The sequence below is a fragment of the Agelaius phoeniceus genome, chromosome 12, assembly GCF_051311805.1.
Source record: "Agelaius phoeniceus isolate bAgePho1 chromosome 12, bAgePho1.hap1, whole genome shotgun sequence".
In the NCBI taxonomy this organism is placed as follows: Eukaryota; Metazoa; Chordata; class Aves; order Passeriformes; family Icteridae; genus Agelaius; species Agelaius phoeniceus.
In genome coordinates, this window is record NC_135276.1 from 19,106,426 (window position 1) to 19,133,380 (window position 26,955).

General features: G+C 45.1%; 2 protein-coding genes across 2 annotated transcripts in view; both read left to right on the forward strand.

Annotated features, from left to right (window-relative positions):
* The window catches only part of USP10 (ubiquitin specific peptidase 10), a 48,770-nt gene extending 39,290 nt beyond the window's left edge, over positions 1-9,480 (forward strand). Inside the window, exons 10-14 of the mRNA XM_054640854.2 lie at positions 921-1,101; positions 4,175-4,340; positions 5,959-6,103; positions 7,143-7,208; positions 8,378-9,480. Of these exons, the coding sequence (XP_054496829.1) occupies positions 921-1,101; positions 4,175-4,340; positions 5,959-6,103; positions 7,143-7,208; positions 8,378-8,565 (746 nt within the window). The 3' untranslated portion in view covers positions 8,566-9,480. The remainder of the gene's footprint in view (positions 1-920; positions 1,102-4,174; positions 4,341-5,958; positions 6,104-7,142; positions 7,209-8,377) is intronic.
* A 5,813-nt stretch (positions 9,481-15,293) lies between these two features.
* Positions 15,294-26,955, forward strand: part of CRISPLD2 (cysteine rich secretory protein LCCL domain containing 2) — a 31,160-nt gene continuing 19,498 nt past the window's right edge. The window contains exons 1-3 of the mRNA XM_054640808.2: positions 15,294-15,655; positions 19,868-20,187; positions 25,547-25,665. Coding sequence (XP_054496783.1) covers positions 19,939-20,187; positions 25,547-25,665 — 368 coding nt within the window. The 5' untranslated portion in view covers positions 15,294-15,655; positions 19,868-19,938. The remainder of the gene's footprint in view (positions 15,656-19,867; positions 20,188-25,546; positions 25,666-26,955) is intronic.

Here is a 26,955-nt window from a genome sequence, read left to right on the forward strand (position 1 = left end):
AGATTTTTTTTAATGGGATTTATTGGGAGTTTTTTGGGAATTTTAAAGGGATTTTTGGGGACTTTTTGGGATTTTTTAGTGATTTTTTTGCAATTTTTGGGAGACTTTTTGGTAATTAAAAAAATTTTAGGGGATTTTTTTAGGGATTTTTGGGATTTTTAATGGGATTTATTGAGATTTTTTATGGGATTTATTGGGAGTTTTTTGGGAATTTTTAGGGGATTTTTTGGGAACTTGGGATTTTTTAGCAATTTTTGGGAGATTTTTTTGGTAATTAAAAATTTTAGGGGATTTTTAATGGGATTTATTGAGATTTTTTATGGGATTTATTGGGAGTTTTTTGAGAATTTTAAAGGGATTTTTTGGGGACTTTTTGGGATTTTTTAGTGATTGTTTAGCAATTTTTGGGAGATTTTTTTCGTAATTAAAAAAATTTCAGGGGATTTTTTTAGGGGTTTATTGGGAGTTTTTAGGGAATTTTAAAGGGATTTTTTGGGAATTTCTTGGGATTTTTTAGTGATTTTTTTAGCACTTTTTGGGGGATTTTTTTGGGGACTTTTTGGGATTTTTTAGTGATTTTATAGCAATTTTTGGGAGACTTTTTGGTAATTAAAAAAATTTCAGGTGATTTTTTTTAGGGATTTTTGGGCATTTTTTAAATTTTAATGGGATTTATTGAGATTTTTTAATGGAATTTTTGGGCGATTTTTAGGGAGTTTTTGGGGGAATCTTTATAGAATTTTGAGGAGATTTTTATAGAATTTTTTGGGGGTTTTTTTTTTTTTTTTTTTTGATTTTTGAAAACATTTTCTCCTCAAGAAAAATCATTTATATTGGGGTCTTGCCTTTCACGTCCTTCATGTGTCTGGATGTGTATTTGTCCCTGTGCGTGACTCTGTGTTCTCCCCACGTCATCGCAGAGGTGTCGGTGTCCAACGGCCCCGAGGCTCAGAGCGTCCCCAAGGAGGAGGAGCAGGAGGAGCAGGGGGAGGGCAGCGAGGATGAGTGGGAGCAGGTGGGACCCCGCAACAAATCCTCGGTCACTCGCCAGGCTGACTTTGTCCAGACTCCAATCACTGACATCTTTGGTGGTCACATAAGGTACTGGACTTATTCCTACAAGTTTTTTTTGACTTGCAATGGTTGAATCTTTTAAAATGTCTTAAATGAATTGAGTGTTGTGAGATCCCAAGCCCTGAATTGCATGTGGAAAAGGAGTTTGGAATATTTGTGCTTTGAGTATTGTTTTAAGAATTTCCAAAGCATTTTAGAGCTGCCTGATTTTTATGACCTCTGAGGAGTTTCATCTCATGTTATAAATAAGGATACTGAGAGAGAATGAGATTGACAGAGTTGAATCTTGACAGCAAAACAATGAACTAAAACATAAAACTGTGAATTTTAGGTTATTCAGGCCCTTCATGCTTCCCAGAGAAAGCTGTGTTCAATAGTAAAGAAATGTTAAAGGCAAAAGAAATGTTAAAGGCCTGATTTTTATGACCTCTGAGGAGTTTCATCTCATGTTATAAATAAGGATACTGAGAGAGAATGAGATTGACAGAGTTGAATCTTGACAGCAAAACAATGAACTAAAACATAAAACTGTGAATTTTAGCTTATTCAGGCCCTTCATGCTTCCCAGAGAAAGCTGTGTTCAATAGTAAAGAAATGTTAAAGGCAAAAGAAATGTTAAAGGCCTGATTTTTATGACCTCTGAGGAGTTTCATCTAATGTTATAAATAAGGATACTGAGAGAGATTGAGATTCACAGAGTTGAATCTTGACAGCAAAACAATGAACTAAAACATAAAACTGTGAATTTTAGCTTATTCAGGCCCTTCATGCTTCCCAGAGAAAGCTGTGTTCAATAGTAAAGAAATGTTAAAGGCAAAAGAAATGTTAAAGGCCTGATTTTTATGACCTCTGAGGAGTTTCATCTCATGTTATAAATAAGGATACTGAGAGAGAATGAGATTCACAGAGTTGAATCTTGACAGCAAAACAATGAACTAAAACATAAAACTGTGAATTTTAGCTTATTCAGGCCCTTCATGCTTCCCAGAGAAAGCTTTGTTCAATAGTAAAGAAATGTTAAAGGCAAAAGAAGTCTGGAAAAATGTAAATTGCTACAAGATGTTACTGGAATGAAAAGAATGTGGCATATCACTTCTGTGCAGGTCTGATACCAGACAAAGGCAGAAAGGAGAATGTGAATATTTTTTGGAAAGGAAGCCTCCTGACTTGTTTGGAGAAATGTATAATTTGAAATGAAAGCAAACACTTGCTAAAAACATACAGCAAAACAAAACTGCTAGACTTGAAGAATTATTTTTAAATTGGAGACAGACACTTAATTGCTGGTGTTTGACTCTCTGTGTTGCCAGATATTGAGTCTAGAAGTGTGAATAATGTGGGCTAGTGCCTTCTGCCTTGGAAATGCTCTGAAATTATTTATTCTTCTGGGTTTTGAGCCAGACAGCTGGTAAATAAAATGATATTTTCCATAGAATTTGGCAGACAGATGTTTGTAGGTATTGATGGGAGTCCTGCATCAGTGGTTCACATATCCAAGGTGCTGTTGATACCCCAGTGTATTTACCAGAATTTGTCACAATTGTTTAGATATCTACATAATTCCATCCGTTTTTATATTAAAAACACTGACATGATGGCAGTTTTCTGTACAAGTCCACAAAAAAAAAAATGAAATAAAGCAAAGGTAATGCTGGAAAAAGGGAAAACCTTGCACTGAGCAGCAGAACCACAGGATCCAATCCAACATCTGCTGGCACCACATCCACTTTATTTATCCTTCACACCAGGGCACAGCTCACCACAGAAACAGCATCCCCTGGGATGTGGGAAAGCTTCATCCTAAGGGGTGGAGATAGGAAGGACTGAATATAAAACTGCCAGTAGAATTCCACTAAATGAAAGCTTCAGAAACTGGAAAAATCCAATGGGAAAAGCAGTGAGGAAAAGATGATTTAAATTGGCATCTTCTGTCTGGGGAAACTTCAGGCTTGGGAGTTTTTAGGCTGTCCTTGAGAGGGTTGAGTCTATTAAATGTCTGTTTAGGCTTAATTACTTAAAAACCCCAGCCTATAAAGCCTTTCTGAGCAACATGAGGCTTAAGTGGGAAAGTACAAAATTTTCCTGGGAATTCTTGCAGTGCTTGAGTAATTTTTCATTGAAAATGATGCATTTTCCCATGTCCAGCTGAGATTTGTAATTATTCTCATTAGGGGCATGGTTACAGAGAAATGACAGCCCAGTGAAGGTTTTGCTATCAAATCAATTTCTGCATATCTTGTGAAGAAAATATCCTGAAGAGGTGTTACAATATAATTTCTGGTTTTTAAAACAAAGGTGCTGCTGTTCATGCATTCTCTCCCTCTAAAGGTTATATATTTGCCAATATTTAGCTGCACTAGCTTTTTGTTGGTGCTTCAGGACTTTGCCTGAGTTAAAAGGGCTCTTTTGATTATCCTGAACATTAAAATTAACCTGAATATTAACATTTCCTTCCTGACCTGGAAATATTCCAGCACGCCCAAATGGGTCAGAGCTGTGTTAATTATAATTCTGCTTTCAATATAGAACAACAGAATAATTTATATACATGGACAAAGTCTGAATGCAGAAAATGATGGGAAGAAAATGAACTGCCAGTCCTCAGTGGAGGATAGTTTGTATTTCCTGGCAAGATTTAAGCAAACACTTTAAAATCACTATAAAATCAGTCTTAGAGAAGTGACTGAAAAAATGGTGTATTTTTATTGGAGAATCTGGAATCAGCTGTGATTTTTACAGTACAACATAGATAAGCACTGGCACTTTGCACTTGTCAAGAGCTGTTGGAAAATTAAACTAACAAAAAGAGCTAGGAGGTGAATTTTTTTAAAATGCTTATCAAAATTTTCAGTCTTTTTCTTTAAACTTTGCATAAATAAAACAGTTCAGTCACAGTCCCATTCAGAATATTCTTAGTAGATGTTAAAATCATTTAAATCGGGGCGAGCTGTTAAAACTTGATGTTTAACCTTTATATTTTTATGTCTTGCCTGAAAGTAAATATAAATCGAGTTACTTAAGTAACTCATTCTTTCTTCAAGGTTCTATCTGGTTGAAAACCACTCTTTATTTCATTTTGAATTCCTTTTTTCCTCCACAGATCTGTAGTTTACCAGCAGAGTTCCAAGGAGTCTGCCACGCTGCAGCTTTTCTTCACCCTGCAGCTGGACATCCAGTCGGACAAGATCCGCACCGTGCAGGACGCCTTGGAGAGCCTGGTGGCAAGGGAGGCTGTGCAGGGCTACACCACCAAAACCAAGCAGGAGGTGGGTTCTGCTCAGCCCTTCCTCCCAGCCAGCTGCTAAACTTTGTGTTTGAAAGGGTTTTCATACAGCTTTGGCTTTTTTACGAAGAGTTGTTGGAGCATGATTTAATATAAGAGGCACAAAACCTTTGCAGTATCCTGGAGCAGTGAGATGTCAACTCTAAAACAAAGCCAGGCCTATAAATACTTGGAATTTGAGTTAATAATTTATTGGGGATTTTAATGGAGAATATACTATTCTCCATATCAATATTATAGTAATATTATTATTACTATTAAGGTACTATTTTTACTATTAATAATATAAATATGAATAGGCTGAACTATGGTAAAGATACATAATATTATGTTCAATATCAGAACTTACTGATTCCTGGGGATTGCCAGATGCTCTTCAGAGTAAATACTTTCTATTTTGCATATAATACATGATAGTAATAACTGCAATAGAAAAGTGCTTACAAGAAAGAAAAGCTTGCCTTTGGTTTGGCACTTTGGAGGATAATAATTAAACTTCCCTCACTAAGGCCTTGCCTTGTTTCCTGTGCTGAGTGGGAATAAAGGCATCTCTGGTGTGCAGGGATTGTCACCTGGGAATTCCATCTTCACTCTTGGTAACTCTGCAGTTGTAGGTGTTCCCTCTGACATTCTTGTCTGTAAGTTTTCAAAATCCTCCAAGTGAGAACAAGATTAGATAAAGAAAGGTTCATTTCCCTTGGAAAGCTAAAGATGAATAGCAGAAATTTATTTACCTTGAATATTCAGAAGATAGATTTCTCCAGTTGTTTTCCATGTGAAGAAAACATTTGCAAGCTGATTATGATTTACTACAAAGATCTTGTTTTGCTTGCCTTCCTTTTTTTGGTTTTTTGCTGCAAATGGTTTAAAGTTTTGGACTGGCAACCCAGTGCTGGGTTGGAAGAAATTAGTTTAGTTCTTTGTGATATTTCAGAGTTTGGATGGCAATACAGGCACCTACAGTGTCTTCCAGATCCTTTTTTCAAAAGAAATTAAAATTGAAATAGTTGTTTTTTGTATTAAAATTGTAGTAAAAATACTGAACATATTTTTATTTCTGCATATCTGTAGAACCTTGGGAAGTTGTAATTCTTTTTCCCCAGGGGTTTCTATTCAATATGTAGATTCTAGCAGAATCAAGCCATGTATTGAAAAATAATATGCTCATGGTTACCAATAAGGAGATTTTTCTCAATGAAAAAATAGAGAAAAACCTTTAACAATTATTTTGAGAAATATTTACATGTCTTCATTTCTAGGAAGGGAAAACATTTTTATTCTACAATTTTGAGCTCAGCTCCTGGTTTCCAGGCAGAAACTTTGTGGATTGTTTGGTTATAATTATATAAAAATCACTATTTGGTAGAGAAAAGTGTGGTCATAACTCACATTTTCTCTTTGAATATCCTGAGTTCTCCTTTGAAACAATGCTAGGATTGAAGATCCAGTGGGCTTTAAGTCACAAAGAAGGATTTATCATAAATTAACACTGCAATAATAACAAATGTGGAGTTTGTTTTGTTTGCTGCTAGTGTATTTAAAATCAAATACTTCTATTTAAAATTCTATTAATTTTAATACTGAAAATCCAATGCTCTCAGGTGGAGATCAGTCGGAGACTCACCTTGGAAAAGCTGCCCCCTGTTCTCGTTTTACACCTCAAACGCTTCGTGTATGAGAAGACTGGAGGATGCCAGAAGCTGATCAAGAATATTGAATATACTGTTGATCTGGAAATCAGCAAAGGTAAAAGGTTTAGGAACAGAATTCCCCTCTCCTCATGGGAAAGAGAATGTTGTATTTCCTACAAGTGTCTGTGCTTTAATTTGCTCCCACACAAGATTTTGTTCTTATGGTTGTATGAAAATTTGGTCATTTGGGTGAATATTTTGTGGGGTTTTTTTGTGATGAAAGATCTTAAAGCCTTTGGCACTTCCTAGGCAATGGGTTGGCCAAATGAGAGCTTCTTGCGGGTTTATAGAGTAGGGATATAGGCTGCTGAGGGCAAGCATGGGAAGTGATCCTCTTGGATCTGTGCCCCTGTCTGTACAAGACTGTTGCCAATACTGCGTATTTTTATCACAAATTTAATTCAGAGAAGTGTCAAATTATTTAATTAACGAGTGGCAGTTGGAAGGAAACTGGTGTTTTATTGAAAATGCAGCCTGAAGGTAGACAATGCCTAGTACAGAGGTTAAACAAGGATCCTTTGTTTGACAGGTATCCCAGGAGATACTGACTTTAAATAGTTCAAGATTGGAAATTGTCCAGCATCTGAAGCTTGCCAAAATAATGCCTTTTGTGTTGAGCTGACAAATGGACTATTAGCCAGCCAGTAGCTCAAATAGGAATAAATAAAATCAGTGTATACTCATATCTCAACTGAGATCTGGACCTTGTCAGGCAATTTTCTTTTAGGAATGTAAGCATGACTTGGAATCTGAAATTGATTCTGTCCTTCATTGACAGATTCAAAATGACAATTGATGCTGTCATTCTGACAGCAGGAGTGAAAGGAGGAAAATGGAATAGTCTGATTTTTTTACGATGTCTTATTTTCCCTTCATTTTTGGTGGTATTTTTTAACCTTTCATAAACCACAGTATTGCAAAACTGCAAATTTACTCCCTTGATTACCAGTTATTAGAACCATGACCATTCTTTAAAGGCTGCAGAAGAAATTTCAATTAAATGTTCTCCTTTGTGATAGTGTTGATTTCTCTAAAAAATAATTGATCCTCTTGATAATGGAGTTTCTAATGTGTGGCTGTTTTTCCTCCTCTAGAGCTACTATCTCCTGGTGTGAAAAGTAAAATTTCCAAAGGCCAAAGAACCTACAGGCTCTTTGCAGGTATTTTATCTGTGTCTTTTATTTATTGTTTAATTTATCTGTGTGGTTTTCTGTGTGTATTTTACCTCTATTGCAAATGCAGTTTCTGCATATGGAATTTTAGAAACACTGGGTTACATTAAGTGTTTTCTTTTAAATTGTGGGTGTGAAATTCTTGTTTACCTCTGGTGGAGAAGCTTTAAGGCCATGGTGAAGGAAAGGAGTCGGTTCTGATGGAGGGTTTGGATCCAGAGCTTTATTCTGACCCAGAGGCCTCTGAATCCAGCACCAGAATTCCCAAACCACGTGGTTGCTGTTCCTTTGAACCCCGGGGAGAGGGGCAGGGAAGGGGTAGGAATTCCACCAAGCAGGTACAGGAGGGGAGGTCTCAAGGGACAAAGGACACGTCTGTGAAAAATGCCAATCACTTGTTTCTAAAATTTTAAAAGTTTAATAGTAATAAAATGGTTATAAAAATAGAGTAATAATAATTTGGGTTAGGACAGTATGAGACAGTAGAAACAAAGAGTTACAGACATCTGGGTCCCTGTTTCTGGGCAGCACAAGCCCAAAAAAGGGCCCACATTAACAGAGGATTAACCCTTAAAAACAACAGCCTGTTGCATATTCATACACCTCATCCATGATGCATAAATTCCATTCAAACACAGGATTCTGTCTGGTCATCATCAACTTCTTCCTCATAATCCTAACAGTGTCATTCTGCCTGAGAGAGGTGGGAAGAAGTTTGTTTCTCCTGATAATGGAGCAATAAATTCTCTTTCTCTGAAAGATTTAGGTGTCCTGTGACTGCTATGTCAGTGCGAGTCCTTTCTTTAGAAAAAAAGTATCCTACATAGCATAGTTTGTATTTTAACCTAAAATACCAACTAAAATAATTTTGTTATAACCTAAATCTATATTTAACACACTACTTAAGAGAATTAATACAGCATTACTTTCTAACACAACTCATATAATACTCATTTTAATATTTACAAAAAGCCAGTGATAAAATATGGTTTTTACACATGTAGATGGCCCAATGCCCTTCTGGAATTCCAGGAGTGACAAACAGCTCTTGTCAGAGGTCAGGGTGGGGAAAGAACAGGTGGAGGGAATTACCAGGGGGGACACCCGAGGTTTTGAGGTAAATCACAGCACCCCCTCCCCTGTGTGTGCCCCCACAGTTGTGTACCACCACGGCAACAGCGCCACGGGCGGGCACTACACCACGGACGTGTTCCAGATCGGCCTCAACGGGTGGCTGCGCATCGACGACCAGGCCGTCAGGGTCATCCACCACTCGCAGGTGGTGAAGGCGGCCCTGGAGCGCACGGCCTACCTCCTGTACTACCGCCAGGTGGACCTGCTGTGACCCCGCCCCGAGAGCGCCAACATCATCACTTCTTCTCCTGGAAATGCTCTTCTGAGTGAATCTTTTTTTTTTTTTCTGTTTTCCCCCCACCCCCCCTTTTTATTCTTTTTTTTTTTTTTTTTTTTTGGTCCCCCTTGCAACTATGGGATAGAGCGCTAAAGGAAGCTGCCGTTTGTGCACAACATGGTTTGTGTTGACTTTTGACTTTGCAGAATGAAGTCGCTCGGTTGGATGCCTCGTGAATCACAAAAAAAATATGAAAAAAGAAAGAAATAAAGTTCATCCGAGTTAATGCTGAATCCTAAGATAATAAAAAAAAAAAAAGGGGATTTGCGTTGAATTCCCACTTTCTAATTGCGTAGTAGAAGAAAACCCTGCACCAGCAACAGAACTTGTAGATTTCTGTGAAAATGTTTTATCTTTACTTCAGTAAAAAAAGAAAAAAAAATTAAAAAAAAAAATAAAAAGCTCTCTCTACTTCCCCAATAGTTTTTTGATAAGTGGTAAAATATGAGCCGATGTGTATGAGATGGAAATGGTCCTTTGTGCTTCAAAACATGTACAAACTGCAGAGTTGCTGGTTCCTGATAGGAAGACACATTTTAATAATTGTGCGATGAGAAACTGCTTAAGTACACATTGCAGATCAAATATTTGGAGTTAAGATGTTAGTCTATATAGATGGGTGATTGTAACTTTATTGCTATTAAGAAATTTCAAACTGCATTTATGCTTCTGTGTACATGAAATTAAGAAAATGGGCAAAATAATTAAGATTGATATTTCTTTAAGTCTGCTTTGTTTAATTTTGCTGTCTGCTCTCCTATAATGTTGAGTTCCTAATTGTACACAGTTTAGTGATACCTAGAAGTATAAAGTTGTCGCCCATCAATAAAAGTCACAAAGTTGGTTTAAGGTGTGTGTGTGTGGGTTTTGTTTTTCCTCAGGTGTGAATCCTGCCCTTGGAAACTCCAAAGGTTTCTGTGTAGCACTTCTCAGGGTGTAGGGAGCCTTCCCCAAATGAAGTGAAGATGATGTTTCTTTGCTTTCACAGCTTTTTGAAACTTCAGAAGCATTCCTGTTTTGCATTCAGGTGGAACTGAACTTGGAGGGGAGAGGGAAAGGGATGTGGTGGTCCCAGGGCTGAGCACTGAGCAGCCAGGAGAGGGGCTGGAATTCCTTCTGTGTCCTGGAAACTCCTGCACTGTTATTTCTGAAGCAGATGATATTTTGTTTGTCTCTTCTTCAGCCAGCTGACATTGCCCTGGAGAACTTCTGGTAAAAATAATTCCTTGATCAGCTTCCTGTTGCTCTTTCTAAAAAACTCCTATACATTATTTAATTATTTAACAGTGGTGTTCTGTCCTTATTTCACCATGGGATGGTGGAGGCTCCCTGGCTTGTCCTGACTGCTCTGCCCTCTCGTGCTGTCCCACAGGAAGGAGTTTCCTGCCCAGAGCTCTGGCTGCAGGCAGGAGCATCCCAACCCCATGGCTCTTTGGGCTGCTCCTGCTCTGCTGAATTAAGGATTCTCTGGCATTGTTTTGGATGTCCTCGTGTATTGTTATGTTTTTGCTGCTCATGCTTTATTAGGATTTTCTGATTTACAGGTGGTGACTGTTGGTGATTTTGGTGACATTCCACCAGTTTCAAAACAATTTTCTGTGCAAAGCTCACTTGGATTTTGGCTGTTTGCAGGGAAAACCTCAGCTCCTGGAGCTGAGCCTGCTGGAGAATTGGTGCTCCCATCCCTGTGATGGGAATTGCCCCAGAGCCTCACTGGTGAGAACTTGAAATCTTGGGGGATTGGGAGGTTGTTCCAAAAGAGAAAGAAACCAAGTTTTGAACTTACTGTTCTGTGCTGTTATTATTCACATCCTGTTTCTGGAACCTGATTGAAGTGGTTTTCTGTTCAGCAGAAATCCTGGTTTTAATTAGTCTTGTACCTGTGTTGGGTATTTATTTAGCTCTATCTCCAGTGCATTGTGAAAAAGTGCATTTCTGATAGTGCAGGTTAACCTGGTCACTGCAGAGAAAACTGCAGATGATCACTAATTAATATATTTCTTAATAAATGTTACATATGTTACCATTTTAAGAAGTGGCAATGAGTCATTGCCAGTTTAAAAATCAAGTGTTGAAATTCTCTCAGTATGAATTGGAATTGTCTCACTATCACTTAAAAGTGATTTTTTGCATTTTTTACTGAGGATATTACAAATGTATTTGTCACTAAAGTCATTCTTCTGCTGTGTATTTAAAAGGGAAATAAAAGTATGTGGCAACAGTGATGTGGACACGCAGCCACAATTTTTATTTTCTGTAGTAACTCCTCCCTTTGTTGCAAAACAAGAGCTTGCAGCTTTTGATCATTTGCTCTGGGTGTGATTATGTAAAACACAAACCCCAACACCCTCTGATACACCATAAATCCGGTGGTTGTTTGCTGAAGTTCAAACCAGAGTTTGAGAAATGTTTGGGTTTTTTTTTCTTAGTGCACAATAAGACCTGAAATTTCCAAAATGAGAAACTGGATGTGGAGCTCCGCAGGGGTGTGGGGAACACCTTGTGCCATGAGGGAGATGTGCAGGGGAAGGGCTCTGTGGGCTGGGGGAGGAGGGTTCTTAAAGCCACCAGGTGTTTGGGGCTGGGGAAAGGTGTTTTAAATAGGAAACTGGGGTTTTTCCACAATATCCTCTGGAGATGATGTCCCTCAGGGCTGGGCTGGGCCAGGGCTGCTGCCAGGATGGATCCCGAGCTGTCAGCAGAGTTTATCTCTGTAAATGTGCTCTAAATCTGCTGCTTTTCACTAGGAGTGAAGAGGAAACCTTGGACGTGTAGGGGATGTTCCCAACATGCTGGAGATTTGTGCAACTGGGGTTGATTTTAGGCTGTCTTAATGACCCAGAGGATTTTTTGGAAATCATTTCTATATTAGTGAATAACCAGATGTGGTGGCTGCAGAGCTTGTGGTAGCAGTTCACCTTCTGCTCTGGGGTGAAATCTCCAAAGGTGGGTGCTGGGTTAAGGGTCCTGAACTGTTCCAGATGTGCCCAGGGAACCTGTGGGAACAAGGTGAGTGGTTTGCATGGAATCCCAGACTGATTTGGGTTGGAAAGGACCTTAAAACTCATCTTGTCCCAGCCCCTGCCATGGGCAGGGTCACCTCCACCAGGCCAGTTTACCTTAAACCCCTCCAGGGCTGGGGCAGCCACAGCTGCTCTGGACAGCCTGTGCCTCACCACCTTCCTAGGGAAGAATTTGGCAGATTTCAGTTCACATTTCACTTGTACTTAGTGCAGTGCCTCCTAAATGTTCTGAAATTGCTGCAGCTCTTGTTCTTATTTCGTTGTTTTACATCAGCTTTTCACTGATGAAACAGGACAGGTCTATGGGGAGTTGTTTTCTTGCTCAGCATCAGCTGCTGAAGCATTTGGGGGAATGTTCTTGAGTATGAGAAGGTGGAGAAGCTGCAGATGGACCTGGGTGATCAGTCCAGGCTACCCCAAAAAGGGGAGAGCAGCAAGAACGAACAGGGGGGCTCACAGTTCCAGGTAATAATTGTGTTTGGGAACAAATCCATCAATGCCTGATTTCCCTCCTGTGATTTGGATCCCCACACTGTTAATTCATCTGCTGGAGTAGCCTCTGGGCTGCAGTGTGGTCAAGAGAGGGGCATCTCCCCTCTGCTGGGGTGGGGGATGTGGCAGAGATTCCTTGGCTCCCTCAGGAAAGGACAGCCCAGGCAGGAGGGGGATGTGAGCAGGCAGCAAAAGGGGGGTGATCCCAAAACCTGAGCCTGGTGCTCTGCCCAGGGGTGATCCCCCCAAACCTGAGCCTGGCTGTGCCTGGTGCCCAGCCCAGGGGGTGATCCCCCAAACCTGAGCCTGGTGCCCAGGGGGTGATCCCCAAAACCTGAGCCTGGTGCCCAGCCCAGGGGGTGATTCCTTAAAACCTGAGCCTGGTGCCCAGCTCGGGGTGATCCCCCCAAACCTGAGCCTGGTGCCCAGCTCGGGGTGATTCCCCCCAAACCTGAGCCTGGCTGTGCCCAGTGCCCAGCCCAGGGGGTGATCCCCAAAACCTGAGCCTGGCTGTGCCTGGTGCCCAGCCCAGGGGCTGCTGCTCCCCCTGTGCTCTCGCTGCTGGTGATCACAGACAAGCTCCTGCAGATCCCTTCTGCCACTGGCTTCTCTTCACCCTGTTATCCCCCTGTGCTCTGGAGGAGTCCAGCCAGGGGATCCCCTGCAGCTCTGGGTCTCTCACCCTGCCCTGCTTCGGGGCCATTCCTGCCGAGCTGTGTTTGAGTGGGAAGTAAAGGAGCATTAATTCCAGTGGAGATCAAGACTTTCTGTCTGCCTGGTCAATTAGGAGGGCATAGGGAAATCTGTGTCTCTTCCCATTCATTGGCTATTACATTAAAAGCCTCTCTGCTAATATATACTTATATATGCAGCCTGCTTTATGTGGCTTTTACCACATATGAAATGGAGACGTTATAATCAAGGCAGTAATAAGGAGGAATGATTAAAAGTAACTTCTGATTGTTTTGGCTTTGGTGGAGCATATGACCCCAAGCTGCTGACTCAAGACAAAATGAGGTGGGTAAAAATTCTTGTTCCAGGCTGTGCTCATCCCTGAGCACAACCAGGCCCTGTGTATGTCTTGTACAGTCAAACCATCCTGGTGTATATTAAAAAAATAAATTAAAAAATCAAATCTTTGTAAAGCAGCCAGGTTGATGGAGCAATCAGACAGCCCAAACCATCCTACAGGGATTAATTTCCCATAGGGATATTTGTGGAGATTACAAAATACCAAATTCCTCTGAGGTCTGGAAATTATTTGTCCGTCTGTATGTGAGATTTAAAATGAGTTAATTCAGCTTTATGGTAATTGGAGTGAGCAGCACCTTCTGAGGGCTGTGAGTCAGGGCTGGGGAGCTGCCTGGTTTTGGGGTGGCAGCCTGTGTGGGGGCACCAGGGTTCACTGTGTTGGGGTGAAATTCACTGTGTTTTGGGGAAATTAGGAACTGGGGGTGCTGCAGTTTCCTAATTTCAGCTAATTAAATAATCCTACAGCAAACTTACTGATCCAGAGGAAATCAGAAGAGCAAGGGGAAAAAAAGAAAAAATAAGAGGACACAGTGATTTTACAGTAAAACAGTGCAGAACCTTCTGTCAGCCCAGTTCTGGGTGGTCTTTGAGTTGCCTGTGTTGGTGTCAAAGTCTGAGCTTTTTTTGGGAGCAAACTGCACTCAACAGCTCCTGGCAGGGCAGAAGTGCCAGGTCCAGCTGCTGGACCACGTGTTGTTGGTTCCCATACACAGTTTGTTTGGAAGTAAATAGAAACTCTTTGTAAATACAGCTGGGAGAGTGTGGGCAGTGGGAAGAGCAGCCAGAGGGGCTGGCGTGGCTGCACCAGGCTGTGGGACTGGGGCTGACTGGTGAGGACTGGCTGCCCATCTCAGCTTGCAAGGGGCTGGGAGATGCAACCCCAGTGATGACAATCTGTTCCTTCTTGAAAAATCCTCAGGAAAATGGTGTCAGAGATGGAATCAGCCCCAGTGCTGGCTTCAGAGGGTTCTTTCTTTGCTCAGAGCTGTGCTGCTCTCTCCCAGCTGCCAATATTTGCTCCTCTGCTCCTGCTCTGTTGAACGAGTTTGATAAATGTCCCTCTGCTTTCTGAGCCTGGCTGGGTTTGAACAAACCTCTGGGAATATCTTGTAAACTCCCTCCTAGTAAACAGTAAATAAAAGTGGTTGGTGTTTTGCCTGAAGGAAGAAATAAATATTGACTGGTTAGAAGAATAGTAGAAGGACTTTTTTCCCCAAAAAAAAACTTTGGAAAGAGGACAAGGGCAGTGCATTTGGAGAAATCAGAGCTGCTTTTCTTGGATGTGCCAGCTCCCAGGAGATGGGTGCTCCCCTGGCTCCGTGCTGGGTGTGGCTGGGGCCGCTCCTCAGGGACATCCCGGGGGATGCGCTGCCCCTGCTGCGGGATGCGGATCCCAGGGCAATGCCGGGGATGCTGCTGCTGCTGCTGCTGCCGTGACACACTCGCCTTGTTACTCACGACAGGGCTTTGGGCTTTCCCTGTTTGTTTACTTCGAGAAAAAGGAAGGAACTTTGAGCTTGTCTTTTGCTCAATCGCTTCCTTTCACAGTGGGTAAAACCACGGAGCTGGATGCCAAGGCTGGAGCTGTTGGGACATCGGCAGAGGTGAGTGCTGCCTGCGTGTTTCACCGACTTTTTTTGCGTTCCCCATTCCCTGCGGCTCCCGCTCTTTCCCCGGAGGAATGTCAGCGCTGGGAGAGCTTTGGCAGCAAACTAGAGCGCGATTAATCTGTTCCCAGCAAAAACCCGGCTCTGGAAATAAAGGGGGATGCCATGGGGTTTACTGGAAGCGCTGGAGCTGGGTGGGATTTCCCTGCCAGGAGCGGGACTGGCTGAGCCGGGGGCAGAGAGCTGCCCTCAGTCCCTTCCAGGGAAAATTCCTCTCGGGAATTCCCCCTCCTCCCCGGTCACCGCAGCCCTCACGGCGGCGTCGCGGTCCCCCCTGCGCGGGGAGGATTCCCCGTGCCCTGGAATTCCCGGCTGCGAGTCCCAGGGCCGGCTGCTGGCACAGCCCAGCACAGCGCAGCCAGCGCTTTTATAGGGGTAGGGCTGCCCTCTCTTCCTCCTCCTCCTCCTCCTCCTCCTCCTCCTCCTCCTCCTCCCGCCTTAGGGAGGATGGTCCCGCTCCTCTGAGCCCCAATGACCGCCCGGGAGCTCCTGCGCTCCCAGCCCCTCTCCCTGTGGCTTTTCCCCCCTTTTCCCCTCCCTCTCCTTCTCGTTATTGCTCCACGCCCGTTGTCACAGGGATGATCCAGGGTTCTCCCCTCTGCCTGGAGAGCATAAATACCACCGGGAGCTCCGGGAGACTGCACTGCTCCGAGTCTGAGCCCAGACCTTGCACATCTCGCACCTCCTGAGGCTTATTCCATCCTTTCCCCCCTTCCTCCTCGTTTCAATATTTCAAATACGTTAATTTATTTCCCACAAGCAGGCTTGGAGGAGCTGCAGTTACCTGGAGACTTGGAAGTACTCAGCAAGGTAAGTGTAAAGTTCAGTCCTGGCTGCTGAAATTTTGGTTTTGGGGGTGGTGGGAGTGCAAGAAATTACTCTGAAGAAGGCACAGTTTTAGTAACTTCTCCAAAAAGTTGCCTGGATGGTATAAAACAGCACAGTGCTGTCTGAGCTTCCCTCATGTGTGCCCTGCAGAATTTAATGCAAGATTAACAAGCATTAATCTGGAATGAATGGGAGGAGTTTGCAAGTACAGGAGTGGATTTCTATGCAAATAGAAAATATCCAAAGGATGCTGCTGCAGTCCCCAGAGCTGATCCCTGTGGGCACATTTGTGTGCTCCAGGCTGCCTGTGTTTGTGCAGCTCTGCCCTCAGGTCCTGTAGGAAAGGAATTTCAGCATCACCACGTGTGGTGTCTATCACCAGTGGGTTCTCCATGTGGTTTTACACAGAAACTCACCCACTTGGCTTCTGTGGCAGAAATGGAAGATCCAGATGTTTTAAGCCATGGCCTTGAAGATGCTGAATCTGTGGTGTGCCCAGTGCAATGTGGCACTGTTGTCCCGTGCCTAGGAACTTGTCCTCCTCCTTGTCTTTGGAAGGCAGCACAATTCTGCACAGCTTGGGGTGTGTGCATCCCAGGGAAAGACATGACCTGGGGTTTCCTGCATCATCTTGTGGCCTTATCCCTGGATTTCTTTGCACAGGTTAAAGCTGATCCCAGGCTAACTCATCCTAGATTCCAGGCTAACTCAGGTTGGAAGCTGATCCCAGGCTCAGTTTAGAAGCTGATCCCCTCTGCTTCACTGTTTTAAACGCTCTCCTGACATCCTGAGCTGACTTTTCATTTTCCATCCTTGTCAGCTGGTGCCATGTGTAACTCCGCAGGCCCTGGGATGTTTTAGCTGCAAATGTCACCCATAACCCAGGAGCAGGAGCCCACTCGTGTGCTTCACCAGGGAGGCAGCCAAAGCTCAATATCCCCAGGGAAAAAGGTGACACGGGGACATGCATGCAGGATCAGCCTGCATGTGGCTTTAGCAGCGTCTCTGCCAGGCTTCAGATGTGCCCAGCTCTCCTGCTTTCCGTGCAAGGCAGACACCATCCATTAGCTGGGGAAATAGCTTTCTAAAAATAACCTTTCCTTAAGTCCAGTGCTGCTCTTTAACTCCCTCAGACCCCAGAAGAAGGCCTCCCATTTCTCCCCACTTTGGACAGGCTTTCCAGCACATTCAGGAGTCCTTTTCTGCTGACTCAGTCATTTCTGATGGCTCCCAGATGTTCACCTGGCACCAGTGTCAAGGGCCTGATGTGTTTAAAGGGAGGCTGTGCTCCTCTTGAACCCTTGAAATCAACAGCAGAGGCTTCCTCAGCTGACTGTCAGCTGATGATTTTCTGTGAATAATGTCAAACCCCAGCTCAAAGGCAATGTGATTTTGTGATTTCAGCCTCCCTGGGTGAGGCATTGCCCCAGCCCTGCAGGGCACTGGGACAGGCTGGGCTGCAGCACACATGTCCCAGTGTTCCTTTGCACCTGGGCACGAGGACACTGAGAGGCAGATGGATGGACCTCTGAAATCTGTGACAGCTTTCTGAAATGTGAGCATCTTCCAGCTGCTTTCAGTTAATCTGGCCAGGAAACTCTCTGCTTTCTGATCCCTTTATCCTTCCTTGGGATGCTCCTCACCTCAAGCTGAAGCAGAGGACGGGACTTGCACACCCCGAGTGAAATAGAAGATTAAGCCAAAATGACCTAATTTTAAAGAGGTGCTGGTATCCTTTTGCTGGCCAGTGGGAGCCAGGGAAGCACATCCCGAGGAATAAAGCACATCCCAAGGAATAAAGCACCATCTGTTGGGAGGTTTTGGCTGCCTCGCCGAGCCAGACGCGCTGGCCTCGCTGCGGAGCCCTGAGCGGGGCAGCTCCTCTGGCTCTCAGATGCTACAGCTGATTTTTTTTCAATCTGCCCTCTCTGAAAGTTCAGTGTTTGCCTTAGATGGGTGGCAGATTTGGGCTCCTGTTCAGCCAAGGGCAGGCGGCCAAGCGAGGGGTGCAACGGCCGCCTCTGAGCGCCGGCTGTTCCTGCAGGGAGAGCGGCCGGGGCTAAATGGCCACATTGTCAATGGCCCTGGCAATGCAGCTATTTTTAACCTCTCAGGGAAGTGCCTCAAAGTAGGAATTGTTCCCTGAATTTGGGTCAGACAGTCTACAAAAGCAACTTGCTCCTTCTCCCCTACCCCTGGTGCAGCCGGGTTAGAAAGTCGGGCTCCTGCCTGGGGGGAAGCGAACGCCGCAGGCGGGGCTGAGCAGGATGAGGTTAAAGGAGTGTCTGTCTGTCCTTCTGCCACCGACTGTCCTGCCCTCCAGGTGTGCCTGCAGCTGGGGACAAGGCGAGTGTGTTCGGTTTGCTCTGCAGAGCAGGAAATGATGAGGATTTGTTACCTAAACTGAGCAATGACATCCTGCATTGTTGTAGGCAGGCACAGGCTGAGTGCGCTGCCTGGAGAGAGGCTGAGGGCAGCTGGTTTTCATCTGCCTCAACGTTCAGTCCAAGAGAGAAGCCTCAAGCAGGGACTCTGTGTCTTTTGTGCAGTCAGCCAACAAGTTTTCAGGGGTTCTCAGTGTTCTCAGAGTTTTTTTGGGGGTTCCTGGCTGTGCAAAGCACCTCCTGCTTGCTGCTGTTCTCAAATGCTGCTCTAGTGGGCTGGGGGAGCAGGGGTTTGGGGTTTTGTGCTCAAGTGCAGCTTTTAGCAGGGAGTTAGATGGCTCTCCCCTGCTCTGGTTGGCTTCCAGCTCCTCTGGTCTCAGAGTGTCCAAATCCTGTGTCATTGGATGAAACTTCTCAAATAATTCCTGCTAATCTGGGGGTTGTTTCCTGCCGCTGCAGAGGAATGCTTTCAGCGTGGCTTTCAACACTGCTGTCAAAACTAGATCCTCACCTCGTGCTGGAGACAGGGATGGGGGAGCTTTCTCCCAAAAATTAACCCTAAGGAGGGAGATGCTGTGCTTGCTCTGTCTGTAGAGATGCTTCTTGCCCCTGGATGGATTGATCCTGCTCCAGGGGCTCAGTGATTGCTGCACAGCCTCCTGTGAATGATCCAAATAAACCCAGCCAAGATGCTCAAGGATCACTGAGTAGATAAACTGGAGCATGGGAAGGGTAGAAGTGCTTGGGGATGGCTGGTGGAGCAGGAGCACTATAGAGCAAGGGACAGGGATCAAAGGAAGCTGCTCAAGGACCAGATGTCACTCCTGCACCGAGATTGACACCGGAACGGGCGAGAGGCAGGATTGTAGAAAAGACAAAGAAAACTTTATTTAAAGGAACTGCGCGGTTTTTATAGAGTGATACGATAGGTTCTGTTCAAAACCAAAACATCTTCCTCACACACTGTCCTTGAGAAGAACAGAAAGACCAAGTAGAAAAACACCACTTGCAAATTGTTTATACTCAACAAGTTATCACGTCTTTCCAACTCTCTAAAATTCCTCGCAAGCCGCTGTGAGAGACGCCGTTTCTCTCTCTCCGTCCCACGGCATCCACAACCAAAGCCCACTCCGTCGGTGCTGACGGCATCCGAGTGCCTGGGAACACCTAATCTGGCCGGGGGAGGGCGGCTGCTCCCGCTGCTCCATAACTCACATCCCGGGGAGCGTCAGCCGGAGCCCCGGCTGCGTCAGCGCCAGCAGGGACCGCGCTGCTCCATCCCGCCGTGACATTTCCCAAACACAGCCGCTCTCCTCAGCCCAGCAGCTGCTCTGCTGCAGCCTCAGAGCAGCTCCTGCTGCTGCCTGACCTCCTCATCCGCCTGGCTGGCGATTTGTCGTTCCCTTTTATTCATGAAATAGCGAATCTCGGCTTTGCCAGCTGCTCTTTGGGGGGATGGCTCCAGGTGTCGCCCTGCCTGGGAAGGGATGGAGCTGGGGTTACTCTGATGAGCTGATGGGTATTACAGGCTGGCAGCTCCATCGGGGGTGCAGAAAGCATCCTCCTGCATGCCTGGGAAGGGTTCACTCCCAAATCAGCATCACAGGAATTCCCAGGTGTAATAAACTCTGAGTCCCCACCTCTTTTGGTGCTGTTCGGGTCTTCCCGCCTTTGGGGTGAGCAATAATTTTAATAATTTTAACTCTTTCCCAAGCTCAGATCTGGGCTGTGTGACCTCGTTGTTGGGGGGCAAACGCACTGAGACCTCCTGTGGCACTGCTCTGACTGCCTCTTTCTCCCCAAATTCCAGACCTGCACTGAGCCCCGCGAGTCCCTGCAGGAAAACCCAGCATCGCCTTCATCTCTGCTCCTGCTGGCAGCATGAGTCCTGCCCTGCCCTGGATCCTTCCTCTCGGATGTGTGCTGCTGCTGCTGCTGACAAAGACAGCTGAGTGCTTCATCCTGCCCAACTCGAGTCACCTGGAGAGCATCCTGAGTAAATACCAGGATGGGGAAGCTCACTCCAGGTCCAAGAGAGCCATTTTATTCTCAGACAGACAGGAGATACTGATGCTCCACAATAAACTGAGAGGTCAGGTGTATCCAGTGGCCTCTAACATGGAATACATGGTGAGTCTAGAGCCTGATGCATCACTTTATTACTGTTTTTATTTTTTTCCCCCCTAACTGTATTTAAATTTTCCTTGTGGTGCGAGAGGTGTAGCAAATTTCCTCTGAAGTAAGTTTTCCTCAAGAGGTTTCCTGGAGCCTTTCATTCCAGAGTGAAGGATGCTTTAGATCTGTGGCCTGTTTTGGTTGGAAGGGGCTGCTGCTGTTGGGTCACCCAGTCCATCCTCTGCATAGTTCCAGAAGTGGTTCCATTATTCATCAAGGAGCATCTGGCCCAGCCCTGGATGCATCTCCGGTGCTGGCAATTCCCCAGCCTGCCTCAGCAGGTTCTTCCATTACATTCAGGTCATAAAAGCAGCAATTTTCCCCCAGTGTTTAACCCTTGCTCTCCCTGTGAAAGCTTTCAGCCTCTTGTGGGGACACCACAGTCTGCTCAGGGAATCTTCAGGTGGTTTTTGGGTTGCCAACCCAGTGCTGGAGGTTCACCTGCCCTCAGTCACACAGTGATAACCTGAGCTTAGCAATGTGAGCCAAACCTCCACAATGCTCCTGGGAATCTGCACAGGAGCACAGGGAAATGGGGCCTGAGGAATGTGGCTCCATCTGCAAAGCACTGGGAGTACCTGGAAAGGTTTTTGGAGTTCCTGGGTGGATGGGTCACTGCTGTTGGGTTTTGTAGTTCAGGAAACCAAAATAAAAATTTGGTCAATGTATTCTCCTATTTTAGAGGGAGAACCTAAAAGTTGGAGGAGTATGAAATACGCCTTTGCCATCAACAATTCACATGAATATTGTTTTTTCACCCGATGCCAGAGACCCTACTTTGAGCTATTTTTGCCATGCCATCAAAATATTACAGGGCCACAAAATGATGTAGGCAAATAATTACTTTTTGTGTACCTTTTCCCAGTGGGCAAATATAGTTCTGATCAAAACTGGTCTGACTTCAGCCATGTGCCCCTGCTGACGGATCACAGGACGGATGATTTGTTAAGACTGTGTTTAAAAGGGTAAAAGAAGAGTAAACTTAAATGTAATATAAAATTGCCTCAGCTGTGCTGAAGTGAGGGCTGCAGATGGAAAATCCTGCCTTTTGTGACTGCAGGGAGAAAGGGAAGAGAAGGGAGGGCAGGGGATGGTGGGGAGGGACATCTGTCCCCGAGTTCTGGGTTCTTCCAGACATCCCGTGCCTTTCTAAGAACTGGGGATTGCATCCCTTCCTCAGCATTATCCTGCAGGGAAGCACTGCCAGGAGAGGCCACTTGATGCATTTCCAGAGGGTAAACACAAAGCAGGAGCAAGCCCAAGGTGTTTTGGTTGGCCCTGGGGCTGGCAGAGCCGCCGCTCGTCCCTGGCCCAGCCGCTGTTTGCACTTCTGTGTTTGCCTTTGCTCTGGGAGCTTTTCTAGTGGTTTTCATGGGTGATGGAGGGCCAGTGAAAGGGCCTTGTGTGCTCTGAAGAAAGGAGCTGAGTATGAGATGGTGCTGCTTGGAAGGGCTATAATCAGCCTTTCATGTGCTCCTGTTTACCCAGTAGGACTTGGAAATGCCATGTATATGCTGAACGGGAATTTCTCTTTAATCCTTTGTCCTGCAGAGGACATTTCTCATTTGGACTCGTTGAAGAGGATGGTCTGTCTGTAGAACCATAGATAAACTTTCCTCTTTCCCTTTGGTGCTGGAGTGGAGCATCACTGGAGATGTGCTGGGATAACTTGTGGATGAGTGGGTAGAGCTTGTTCTTGCCCATCAACCTCCAGGATTTGTGAAAATCCTTTCTCCCAGCTCCATATCTGATGTATTTAAGTGGTCTAAAAGGGAAATGAGACCTAATATATTCCAGGAAAGGGACATATTTAACTGCTTCTGGATGAACTTCTGTTTTTGGACACAGTTAATGAGAAAGCAAGAGCACAGTGAATCCTATAACTTATCTGGAGATCAAAAGAATTTTTATATACATATGGGATAGAGGCAAAGGAGGCTGAAAAATGAAGGAAGAAACGGTTTAGCTGCTGGGTCTGTGTAATTAATTGAGAGCTGGCACAGGTATTCAGTGCTAATGGAAAATGAGTGAGCAGGGCACAAGTTCCTGACAAAACTGAGCCAGTTCAAAATTACCTTAACCCCTCTACCAGCTCAGTGACTGACACTTCCAGAGTGCATTTGGACAGCTGAACAGAGGTGGGTGGGTGCCAAGGCCAAAACAAACTCCTTGTTAACAGTCCCAGAGTGAAAAGGACATAACGGACTCAGAGGAAAAAGGACAAAATAGATCCTAAGGCATGGTGACCTTTTAAGATGGCTTAGTCAGATGCTTTCAGCAGTGATGAAAGGCAGAAATCTTTCCTCTTGCGGCCGCCCCAGAGACAGCTGGAGAAAGCAAAATTGTTCTCAGTGCAGATTGCTGGAAGGAAAATAGTTTGTTTTCATGTATAAGGTATGCATCCTTCCTCTCAACTGCAGGGTGGTGGCTTTCCCTGTCAGGATGGGGTAGTGTTTCTGTTCTGTGGGGGTTAGCAAAAAGCATCTCCAGACCTCTGCCAGGACATGTCAGGCCTGGAGCTTGATGCCACTTTTAGAAGGAAGCTGCCAGTATTGCAGAGAGTCTGGGCTGGGGAGGAAAATGAGTGAGTAACCTGATCACTGCAATTCAGGTGTCTGGCTTTGGGTTTGCAGGCTCCTCAGGCTCAGGGAGCAGACTCCTTGTGGGATGCATTATTAAACCTGGGCCTACAAGTTGTGGTGTGGTGTGTGTGTGTGTGCCATGCATATATTTTACATATACACTGTCCATTCCACTTTGAAAGGCCATCAGAAATTTGCAGGAGCAAAAAAGAAGAGAGTTGATGTGCTAACCCACTTGGAATCACACACACCCAAAACATTTTCAACCTCTGCTTCTGAAGGAAGCTGAGCACAGGCTCGTTGCCCCTCTGGCTTCAGTCATCTTCCTAGATACTGCTTTGAATATTGGCATAAAGAATTCTTGCAAGTATAGCTGGGAAAGTTTGAAATATCTTTTTTTTTTTTTTTTCTTCCCCTCTATGTTTATTGCTCTGAAATAATTCCAGCCCCCTGACCGCATTCGCGTCTGAGAAGCAAGAGGCAAATAACTGCTCTAATTTAGATGGGATGGCTTTGTAATCTGATGCCTGCAGAAACCAGCTTCTCTCCTCATGCAGAAAAAGCCGTGCAGAGATGGAGCTCCCTCCCAATTACCTGCTAAGTGTCTTTTTGTCCGAGTTCATTTATTTTATCCGCAGGCATCAAAGGGAGATACAGCGTGAACGCTTGCATTAATTCCCATTTAATAGCCCATTGCTCGGGACGTCTCTGCATTAAATTAAGAAATTTGGAACATCTCCGCCTCCGGGGCTGCAGGGAATAGAGCTGGGTAGGAAGTCTGAGGAGCCGGGAGTGCAGAACATCTTGGGAGAGTTTCTGTGGCTTTTGTGTTGGATGGGAGGGCAGCTGTGGCTGCTGAGCCCACAAAGTGGGAAACCACAAAAAGCAGCGTCTGCTGCAAGAGGCTGCCGGAGCAGAGGGCTGGGGATGTGCGGTGGGTCTGATCCCATCACTCCCAAGGCGCTGGGAGGGCTGAGAAGGAAAATGGGTTTGTTCCCTGTGTCAGAGCTGTGTCCACACAGGGTTTTGCAGGCTGAATTTTCCTGGTCACTGCCGAGTCCAAAGCCAAGCTGGTGAGGCTGGGACAGCTCAGGGATGCTGCTGGGATCTGGGTTGCTGAGAGTGCTCCACGATAAGCTCTTCTGTGAGCTCAGTGAGATGAGGTCGCGTTTGCCTCACTGAGACACTGGAGACACACCAAGCTCCAGGAGACGCTGCATTTTCCTCTTGCCTTACCCAGGGATGCACAGTCCTTCCCCATCCCAGCTGCAGCTGCCTGAGACCGTGTGCAGATATGCTCAGAGTGAACACTGGAGGCTTTGTAAATGTGTAGGAGAGCCTGGATGCAGCCCTTCAGGTCCTTTGAAATGTTTGAGATGAGAAGTTGCTTTTCCTCTGGAGGGGACAGGACTTGGAAAGAGCAGCTGGTTGTGATGGTAGATGTCCAAAGAGGACAGTCTCGTGCTGGCATGTGGATGGGCTGGATGCACATTACAAGACCTCTCCTCTCTTTGGTTTCATTGGTAGGAATGTGTGGTAATATTTTAATCCCAATGAATTATCCTCTAAGGGCTGCTCTGAATAGAGCAGCTGTCAGTAATTACACAATGAATTCAGGGCACTGGCTGCTGGACCCAGAGAGTCTGGCCTTTAGAACAAATGCTCTCCTGGGCAGCAGAGCCAGCAGAGCTGCTTTCCTGTTTGCCTTTGTGTCGTGCTGGAGCTCTCCTTTGGCTCACAACTGTGTGATATTCGATGAGCAGTGATCTCACCCCAGCATCCTGCCCTCAGAAATGGCATTTGTCACTTCCAACGTGATGCCTGTTTCAGTGAGAGTGGAAAAAAGCTTAAAAACCCTGGGACGTTGCCACCCCTGATGTATTTGACTGGATCCAGTGGTGGACTCTCATTTATTCTGTAAGGAGAAGGGGAGCTGGGACTGAGAGCCCCAGACCCACAGTGCTTGATGAAGAGCTTGGATCAAAGATCTCCAGCTGTGTGGTGGTGGAGGTAGTGGAGCTCTCACTTGGTGGGAAAGCCTGGAGACATCCCAACAGTGAGGACAATGGATGAAAAATCATCCTGAAATACATCAAAGCACTGAGTGCATGACAGAACTCCTGCAGGACTCAGAAATGTGTGTCATGCTGGAGATCATGGGATCCCAGAAATATCTGTCATGTTGGAGAGCATGGGATCCCGGAAATATCTGTCATGTTGGAGAACATGGGATCCCAGAAATGTGTGTCATGTTGGAGATCATGGGATCTCAGTAATATCTGTAATGTTGGAGATCATGGGATCTCAGTAATATCTGTAATGTTGGAGATCATGGGATCTCCAAGCTTGAATTTTAATTTTTAATTTTTTAAAACATATTAGGAAACCAACTGCCAAGAATATCTCGTGGTTTAGGGTGCATGGTCTGGATGTGTTCCTGAGGTCCTCCCACGTGGGTCTGTGTGTTTTCTGATGAACTGAGTGAAGCATTTCCTCAGATGCATGGCATCAGCTGGGGAAAATCATAGACCCTTCAGTGCCCTGGACTTTCATGGCAGGGGAACATGCTGAGAAATGTGATTTTAGCACAGAAACATCACCAGGACAGGCCAGAAATAGGGGGGTGGTCTGTACCTTAACCTTTCTCCACCAACTGCTGTTGGTTTAATTTCCTGATCTAGTGAGTTTGAGATGCAAAACTGACCTGTTCTTTTCTCTCCCCAACCCTGCAGACCTGGGATGAGGAGCTGGAGAGGTCAGCACATGCCTGGGCTCAGCAGTGCATCTGGGACCACGGGCCCAGCGACCTCATCAGGTCAATTGGGCAGAACCTGGCAGTTCACTGGGGCAGGTAAGGCTTGGGGTGCTCCAGGATCATTGCAAAGGGTGGTTCATGGGGTCTCCTTTAGAGAGAGACAGCTGGAAATGTTTGCTCTGGTGCGTGGTGGAGCGCTGGGGAGATGGGAGAAAAGCTGGGGGTCATTAATTGTGATTAATTGCGATTAATTGTGATCAGTGGGATGGGTATTGTGGTAACTCCTGCAGCCACCTTCCACTGAGAGTTCCCAGCACTGATTTGGGCTCCTCCATCCATCTGGAGCTGGGGTAGCACCTCTGTAACACACCCAAAGTCACTCCTGCTCCTTGAGGAGAACAGGTACACAAGCCTGAGCCCTTGCTCCTGAATCTGCTGTTTCAGGGGGTTCTGGCATCATGCAGCTGAATGCTGAAGTTTCTCAGGGGCAGTGTCTGGATTCAGCTCAGAATTTGTGTCTGGATTCAGTTCAGAATTTAATTCTCTCTTGCTGTGTTTTCCATAAATATTTATCTGGCTCTTGATTTTTCTTTACTGAAAACACTTTGTAGGGTTTTTTTTTTTTTCCAATTCCTGGGACAAGTTATTAAACTAGAGTCATTAACCCAGTTAGGAAGCTGACATGAAGCCTTCTAAAGGAATTTTCCTCTCCATCTCAAGATGAAATTTGTTTATTGTTAAGTCTCTAATTTTAAGCTTGTTATAGGTTAAACCTGCTTTGCACAGCAAACATTTTGTACTTGCTCAGAAGCCCTGAGCTTTTCCCCCATTTCCTGGGTTCAAGTCCAGTTATCTTTGTTGTAAATCAGGTAGAACTTGGTGGAAAGCAAAGGAAATTTGCTGGTGTGAAATTAGCCAGATCTAAAAATTGGGGCCATTTTAATGCTTGGCAAGTAGAGTGGTTAATTCATTGGAAACAAAGTCAAAAGATCGTGCTGTTCTTGGCTGCCCTACAAGTGCTCAGGATGGCCACGGGTTCCTGATGGAAGAAGATCCAATCTTGCTCCCTTTGAGGTCCCTGAGAGGAAAGAAAAATCAGATTTATCTCAGCTTTTTCAGGAACGGGCCACGACTTGATTGCCTCCATTTCCTCTCCTGTAAAACAGGATTCGGAAAGTATTTGCTTCATGACATCATGAGATGGATGTTTTTAAAATACTTCTAATGAGTGATTTTTAATGAAAAGTTGGCTGAAAGGGTAAGCTCCAGTCGGTAATGATATAATTTGGATTTCTGGCAGCTTGCTTGGTGTGAGCTGTTGAAAGCAATCAGAAAGCAGTGGGCTTGGTACAGTTTGCAGATCACTGGGTGTAAAGTGTGTATGAG